General features: G+C 46.7%; 1 protein-coding gene across 2 annotated transcripts; it reads left to right on the plus strand.

The window, feature by feature from the left end:
* Nucleotides 1-4,843: 4,843 nt before the first annotated feature.
* Nucleotides 4,844-8,219, plus strand: LOC109755505 (tRNA:m(4)X modification enzyme TRM13). Of its 2 annotated transcripts, none has more exons than XM_020314406.4 (9): nucleotides 4,844-5,100; nucleotides 5,170-5,244; nucleotides 5,328-5,627; nucleotides 5,731-5,968; nucleotides 6,458-6,515; nucleotides 6,722-6,808; nucleotides 6,918-7,049; nucleotides 7,222-7,360; nucleotides 7,766-8,219. In XM_020314406.4, the coding sequence occupies exons 1-9, from the start codon at nucleotides 4,976-4,978 to the stop codon at nucleotides 7,992-7,994; spliced, it is 1,383 nt and encodes a 460-aa protein (XP_020169995.1). In that variant the 5' UTR covers nucleotides 4,844-4,975; the 3' UTR covers nucleotides 7,995-8,219. The 2 variants fall into 2 exon arrangements, with proteins under 2 accessions (XP_020169995.1, XP_020169996.1); XM_020314407.3 differs by having other exon boundaries at nucleotides 4,845-5,100; nucleotides 7,772-8,219.
* The last annotated feature ends 496 nt before the right edge of the window (nucleotides 8,220-8,715 follow it).

Genomic DNA, 8,715 nt, shown 5'->3' on the forward strand with positions numbered 1-8,715 from the left:
GATCGTAAGAACTTTATTTTCCTGTCACGTTGATTCTCAACCTCACTCTGAAATTCCTTGAACTTTTCAAAGGTCTCAGACTTGTGTTTCATTAAGTAGACATACCCATATCTACTTAAGTCATCAGTGAGGGTGAGAACATAACGATAACCACCACGAGCCTCAACACTCATTGGACCGCACACATCAGTATGTATGATTTCCAATAAGTTGGTTGCTCGCTCCATTGTTCCGGAGAACGGAGTCTTGGTCATTTTGCCCATGAGGTATGGTTCGCACGTGTCAAATGATTCATAATCAAGAGACTCCAAAAGTCCATCTGCATGGAGTTTCTTCATGCGTTTGACACCAATGTGACCAAGGCGGCAGTGCCACAAGTATGTGGGACTATCATTATCAACCTTACATCTTTTGGCATTCACACTATGAATATGTGTAACATCACGTTTGAGATTCAATAAGAATAAACCATTGACCAGCTGGGCATGACCATAAAACATATCTCTCATATAAATAGCACAACCATTATTCTCAGATTTAAATGAGTAGCCATCTCGCATTAAACGAGATCCAGATACAATGTTCATGCTCAAAGCTGGCACTAAATAACAATTATTGAGGTTTAAAACTAATCCCGTAGGTAAATGTAGAGGCAGCGTGCCGACGGCGATCACATCGACCTTGGAACCATTCCCGACGCGCATCGTCACCTCGTCCTTCGCCAGTCTCCGCTTATTCCGCTGCTCCTGTTTTGAGTTACAAATATGAGCAACCGCACCGGTATCAAATACCCAGGAGCTACTACGAGTGCTGGTAAGGTACACATCAATAACATGTATATCACATATACCTTTGGTATTGCCGGCCTTCTTATCCGCTAAGTACTTGGGGCAGTTCTGCTTCCAGTGACCGTTTCCCTTGCAATAAAAGCACTGAGTCTCGGGCTTGGGTCCATTCTTTGGCTTCTTCCCGGCAACTGGCTTACCGGGCGCGGCAACTCCCTTGCCGTCCTTCTTGAAGTTCTTCTTACCCTTGCCTTTCTTGAAACTAGTGGTTTTATTGACCATCAACACTTGATGTTCCTTTTTGATCTCCACCTTCGCTGATTTCAGCATTGAATATACCTCAGGAATGGTTTTCTCCATCCCCTGCATATTGAAATTCATCACGAAGATCTTGTAGCTAGGTGGGAGCGACCGAAGGATTCTGTCAACGACCGCGTCATCCGGGAGATTAACTCCCAGCTGAGACAAGTGGTTGTGCAACCCAGACATTTTGAGTATGTGCTCGCTGACAGAACTATTCTCCTCCATCTTACAACTGTAGAACTTGTCGGAGACTTCATATCTCTCGACTCGGGCATGAGCTTGGGAAACCATTTTCAGCTCTTGGAACATCTCATATGCTCCGTGCTGCTCAAAACGCTTTTGGAGCCCTGGTTCTAAGCTGTAAAGCATGCCGCACTGAACCAGGGAGTAATCATCACTACGTGACTGCCAGGCGTTCGTAACGTCTTGAGTTGCTAGGAAAACAGGTGCTTCACCTAGCGGTGCATCAAGGACATATGCTTTTTTGGCAGCTATGAGGATAATCCTCAGGTTACGGACCCAGTCCGTGTAGTTGCTACCATCGTCTTTCAGCTTGGTTTTCTCTAGGAACGCGTTGAAGTTGAGGGCAACATTAGCGTGGGCCATTTAATCTACAAGACATATTGTAAAGATTTTAGACTAAGTTCATGATAATTAAGTTCATCTAATCAAATTATTCAATGAACTCCCACTCAGACAGACATCCCTCTAGTCATCTAAGTGATACATGATCCGAGTCAACTAGGCCGTGTCCGATCATCACGTGAGACGGACTAGTCATCATCGGTGAACATCTTCATGTTGATCATATCTTCTATACGACTCATGCTCGACCTTTCGGTCTTCCGTGTTCCGAGGCCATGTCTGTACATGCTAGGCTCGTCAAGTCAACCTAAGTGTATTGCATGTGTAAATCTGGCTTACACCCGTTGTATGCGAACGTTAGAATCTATCACACCCGATCATCACGTGGTGCTTCGAAACAACGAACCTTCGCAACAGTGCACAGTTAGGGGGAACACTTTCTTGAAATTTTAACGAGGGATCATCTTATTTAAGCTATCGTCGTTCTAAGCAAATAAGATGTAAAACATGATAAACATCACATGCAATCAAATAGTGACATGATATGGCCAATATCATTTTGCTCCTTTTGATCTCCATCTTCGGGGTGCCATGATCATCATCGTCACCGGCATGACACCATGATCTCCATCATCGTGTCTTCATGAAGTTGTCTCGCCAACTATTACTTCTACTACTATAGCTAACGGTTAGCAATAAAGTAAAGTAATTACATGGCGTTTTCATTGACATGCAGGTCATACAATAAATTAAGACAACTCCTATGGCTCCTGCCGGTTGTCATACTCATCGACATGCAAGTCGTGATTCCTATTACAAGAACATGATCAATCTCATACATCACATATATCATTCATCACATCCTTTTGGCCATATCACATCACACGACATATGCTGCAAGAACAAGTTAGACGTCCTCTAATTGTTGTTGCAAATTTTTTACGTGGCTGCTATAGGTTTCTAACAAGAACGGTTCTTACCTACGCCAAAACCACAACGTGATATGCCAATTTCTATTTACCCTTCATAAGGACCCTTTTCATCGAATCTGATCCGACTAAAGTGGGAGAGACAGACACCTGCTAGCCACCTTATGCAACTAGTGCATGTCAGTCTGTGGAACCTGTCTCACGTAGGCGTACGTGTAAGGTCGGTCCGGGCCGCTTCATCCCACGATGCCGCCGAATCAAGATAAGACTAGTAACGGCAAGTAAATTGACAAAATCGACGCCCACAACAACTTGTGTTCTACTCGTGCATAGAAACTACGCATAGACCTAGCTCATGATGCCACTGTTGGGGATCGTTGCAGAAATTAAATTTTTTCTACGCATCACCAAGATCAATCTATGGAGACACTAGCAACGAGAGAGAGGGGAGTGCATCTTCATACCCTTGAAGATCGTGATGCGGAAGCGTTACAAGAACGCGGATGAAGGAGTCGTACTCGTAGCGATTCAGATTGCGGTTGATTCCGATCTAAGCGCCGAACAACGGCGCCTCCGTGTTCAACACACGTGCAGCCCGGTGACGTCTCCCACGCCTTGATACAGCAAGGAGAGAGGGAGAGGTTGGGGAAGACAACTCCAGCAGCAGCACGACGGCGTGGTGGTGTTGGAGCGGCGTGGTACTCTGGCAGGGCTTCGCCAAGCACCGCGGAAGGAGGAGGAGGTGTTGGAGAGGGGGAGGGCTGCGCCTTGATTGTGGTGCGGCTGCGCTCCCTCCTCCTCTCTATTTATAGGGGCAAGGGAGAGGGGGGCGGCCCCCTCCAGATGGATCTAGAGGGGGGGCGGCGGCCAAGGGGGGAAGGCTTGCCCCCCAAGCCAAGGGGGCGCCCCCTTTAGGGTTGCCCCCCAACCCTAGGCGCATGGGCCCTAGGGGGGTTTGGCGCCCAGCCCACCTAGGGGCTGGTTCCCCTCCATATTCAGCCCATAGGGCCCTCCGGGGCAGGTGGACCCTCCCGGTGGACCCCCGGAACCCTTTCGGTGGTCCCGGTACAATACCGATAAACCCCCGAACACTTCCGGCGACCGAATAAGGACTTCCCATATATAAATCTTTATCTTCGGACCATTCCGGAACTTCTCGTGACGTCCGGGATCTCATCCGGGACTCCGAACAACATTCGGTAACCACGTACAAACTTTCCCTATAACCCTACCGTCATCGAACCTTGTAGACCCTACGGGTTCGGGAATCATGCAGACATGACCGAGACATCTCTCCGGCCAATAACCAACAGCGGGATCTGGATACCCATGTTGGCTCCACACATGTTCCACGATGATCTCATCGGATGAACCACGATGTCGAGGATTCAATCAATCCCGTATACAATTCCCTTTGTCAATCGGTACGTTACTTGCCCGAGATTCGATCGTCGGTATCCCAATACCTCGTTCAATCTCGTTACCGGCAAGTCACTTTACTCGTTGCGTAATGCATGATCCCGTGACTAACTGCTTAGACACATTGAGCTCATTATGACGATGCATTACCGAGTGGGCCCAGAGATACCTCTCCGTCACACAGAGTGACAAATCCCAGTCTCGATTCGTGCCAACCCAACCGACACTTTCGGAGATACCCGTGGTGCACCTTTATAGCCACCCAGTTACGTTGTGACGTTTGGCACACCCAAAGCATTCCTACGGTATCCGGGAGTTGCACAATCTCATGGTCTAAGGAAAAGATACTTGACATTAGAAAAGCTTTAGCAGACGAACTACACGATCTTGTGCTATGCTTAGGATTGGGTCTTGTCCATCACATCATTCTTCTAATGATGTGATCCTAATGCCCATGGTTAGGAAACCGTAACCATCTATTGATTAACGAGCTAGTCAACTAGAGGCTCACTAGGGACACGTTGAGGTCTATGTATCCACACATGTATTATGATTTTCGGATAACACAATTATAGCATGAACAATAGACAATTATCATGAACAAGAAAATATAATAATAACCATTTTATTATTGCCTCTAGGGCATATATTTCCAACAAGAAGACCACACTGGCCTTCAGCAATAAACGAGGCATGGTCCATGGCAGTAAGATACCCATAGTGGGGGTTCCTCTGAATATATCTATCCCTCCTAGCTAAAGAAAAAGTGAAGGAAGGAGGGAGGAAGGAAAAGTGAAGCTTGCATCCAAGCCCAAAATCCGTCCACGCCTGTCAGAATTAACCGGGCTTACTGGGCCGCGCACGCGTGCCGATCCTTCAGCGAGGCCCTCCTGCTGCGTTCTCAGCAGGTTGGATTTCTCCCTTCCCACTCCGCCGCCGCCGCCGCCGCCAGCGATGGACCGCCCTCCGGCGAACGGCGTACCGGCGCCGCAGCCTCCGCCACCTCCCCCGGGCCGCTGCCACTTCTGGCTCCCCAACAAGCGACGCCACTGCGCCAATTCCCACCTCTCATCTTCCCAGTAAGTAACTCCAGCTAACCTCCCACATATCCCCCCTTGACCTGTGCTCACCACCACCCTACTGCTCAGGTACTGCGGGAACCACTCACCGGAGTCCTCCTCTGACTCGCGCCGCCGCGTCCCCTGCCCGGTCGACCCCTCCCAGTAAGCCCCCTGTACCACTCCCCCAGGTAGCTCCAGCGCCACCACTCTTCTCCTATCCGCTGATTTCATTTTCCCCTGTGCAGCACGGTGTTCGAGGAGAACCTGGAGGCCCACGTCGGCAAGTGCCCCTTCAGGAAGCATGCCGACGCGCTGGCCGCGCAGCCGTACTACTCCAAGGGCATCAACTCCGGCGGGGGAGAGGCCGGTGTCGCCGCGGTCACCTCCGCCGCCAAGCGCGCCTCCGTGCACAAGCTCTCAGAGGAGGAGTTCTGGGCCTTGGTTGCGAAGATCCGGTCGGCGCATACGGCAGCGGCCGTCCAAATGCGCGAGTCCTACATCGCCCCGGATGCCTGTGATAAGTGGATGAAGGGACAAGTTGATAGGTGGGTGCTTTGGCAATGGCAGTTTGAGGGGGTTGCGATAATTTTTGTAGTGCTTTGGTTCCTGTGAGACTTCAGGAGTGATTTATGTTGGCGCTTTGGATAGGAAGGTGCCGTATCAGGAGAAGCACGTTGTGCAGCAGGTGTCGATCGTGGGGAACATGGAGACATTTGGTTTGCTGCCCAGGGGAGGTGCTGAGGATGCAATGAAGGAGATAGCAGTGAAGACTGCTCCGGCAGTTGTTGAATTTGGTGCTGGGAGGGGTTACTTGACTCAGATGTTGGCAGACTGTTATGGGATCAAGAATATCTTCTTGGTCGAGAGACGATCGTACAAGCTCAAGGTCAGCTTATGTGCACAAACAACCTCGTTTTGGGGATTAGCTTACAACTTTACATTATGTTCATTGATGATACCTGTTAGTTACCCCATTTTTGCTGAATGCAACTTAATTTTCGTGTCAAACTTTGCAACCATATAGCTTATTTTTCGGCCTAGTTAGCTCCTCAAGATTCAATATCTAGCGGATTTGCCATTGTTAATTTGAAGGCGCTCAAAACTTGAATGTAATGGCTGATCTTTTGTGCCATAGTTGTACGAAGACCATCTCAGATTGCTTGAAGTAAATTTTGAAGCATTCTGGCATGCTGCTAGATATAGAAAATATGATGTTCATGAAACAAACAAAAAAAATTCTGGCAGTCAAACAACTTGTTCTGTTAAACCTAATTTCACCAGGACCATTCCTTTTTTTTTTTTGAGCAACTCAGGATTAGTTCTTTCACTTCCTCGTTAACTGTTGTCCTGTCTTCCTTTTCTCTCTAATTTGTAGGCTGATCGAAGTTTAAGGCAAAATGAGGGTGTTAAATTGGAGCGTTTGAGGATAGATAGTAAGATTTCTTTTCTTTCTTTATTGCACAGTTGACAGGGGCATCTGGGTACCTTGCGAGCGCCTTTGGGCGCTCAGTATTTTACCTGTGCATTTGCTCATGTATTTGCATCCTGTGCATTTGCTCATGTATTTGTGTGCTGAAGTTATGCTTTTGCAAACCAAAGTTGTCATACACTAATGTTTTCTACTTTGATATGAATGCAGTTGAGGATTTGAACCTGCATGGAGTAAAAGCGTTGAGTGGAAGTCCGTATCTAGCAATCGGAAAACATCTATGTGGGCCTGCAACAGGTGATTCCTGCATTTGTAAACAATGCAATGTTCCATGTATAGGTGTACTGATACAGAAGTGCGTGAGGCTAGCTGAATGTTCCTGAGAAACCTTTTATTTCCTCCACAGATATGACCATAATGTGCTGTCTTCATGAACTACACAATCGTACAGAAGAGAAAGGCCACGACAAGCATCAGCTCCGGGGCCTTGCTTTAGCCACCTGCTGCCACCATCTTTGCCAATGGAAGCATTATGCAAGTAATTACAGCTTGCCAAGCCTTGCAGCAAATTCTGTTTGGGATATATCATGCCACTTACTGCTTAGTTGCATGTATAATACTAACAAAGTCTGTTATATACTCAATACTTTGGAAGGTATATTAAAGCTGTTTGAATTGCTTTGAAGAGAATCATATTTTTGTGATTGCAGATAAAGCTTTCCTCTCTCGACTAGGGATTGTGGAGGAAGAGTTCCATGCCATGACATGGTTTAGCAGTTGGGCTGTGGATGGTGACCACAGCTCCCATGACTCTTTGGACTCTGAAGACACATCTTCTGAAGTAATCAGGTAAGAAATCATTAAACAAGTGTCAACTAAGCCTTAACTCTGCTACGAGTTGCTATAACTGTAGAAGACCTTCTGTTAGAATCTTGTTAGGACCTTTATTATCACCCTCGTGGCTAGCGAAAGTTTTAACTCGTCATTCATTTCTGAAGTGAAATAAGGAATCATTAGAACAAGTCTCAACTAAATAAGTCTTCTTAACTCTGCCCTACAGTTTGCTAATTGCAAAATATCTAGATCTTTAACACCCTTGTATTACATCTTTACTAGCAAAAGTTTAAACTTACAACATTGCAAAAAAAATTAAAAAAGTCCGCACCATTCATTCTGGAACACTGGAACCTCGGCACAATTAATGGTCCCACCGAAAGCTTGCTATGTTTCTAACACCGCGTTTTATTGGACAAGGAACAGAGGAACCGAGAAGCCTGATCCGGAGATTGTCGGAGTCGAGAGGATCATCCGCGGTATACCGGGTGTGGAGAGGAGCGCACTGGGATTCATGTGCAAAGATATCATTGACACCGGGAGGATGCTATGGCTTAGATCCAAGGGTCTAGATGCAGACCTCGTAAGCTACGTTCCATCAGATGTTTCGCCGGAGAACCATTTGCTCATGGCCAAGTGTAGGTCTTGATGGGGTTAAGCAATTTGTTTCTCAACCCTGAGAAACTTGGGAGAATTTTGTTGTAAAACGCTTTGTGTTTACAAGAATAGCCATCAGGATTCTGGACTCTGAAACGAAAGGGTTTGGTGAGAAAAATACTGCCATGACCCTCCAGATTTCGGACGATGGAACTCAAGAGTGTGTATCACAGTGTGATCTTTAGGACAGTTTATGCATGGATTCATGTTTTACTCACACACACAGAGATACAAAAGCAGAGTCACACAACATATCACATGAAACTGTAGTACCAATAAGTCACACAACATATCACACGAAACTGTAGTACCAATAAGTCACACAACATATCACATGAAACTGTAGTACCATATATGTTGTGTGACTCAGTGATTTGGTGTATGGCGTGGAGCCAATGCGAACCTGTTCTATCTCACAAATTTTAACAACAGAAAATGCTGCTAGATCAGGCGAACCAACAAAGCTGCCAAAAGGTCTGTTCCTAGACAAAAATGACGTAGAAAATATAATAAGTTAACAACTCCCAGCTTCAGGGACTCCAGACACAATTAACACTTTAACAGAGAATACTAAGGTGAAGTAGCCATCAAACTTTCCATCTCACACGGTAGATCACATCTCATAAAATCAGTATAACAAAATTAACTTCTTGTTGCTCCGCTCTCCACTGCCGCCTCAAATTGCTTGCCGCCGGATGGATCCCACTCCACGG

Source organism: Aegilops tauschii, chromosome 5 (assembly GCF_002575655.3).
Source record: "Aegilops tauschii subsp. strangulata cultivar AL8/78 chromosome 5, Aet v6.0, whole genome shotgun sequence".
Taxonomy (NCBI): domain Eukaryota; kingdom Viridiplantae; phylum Streptophyta; class Magnoliopsida; order Poales; family Poaceae; genus Aegilops; species Aegilops tauschii.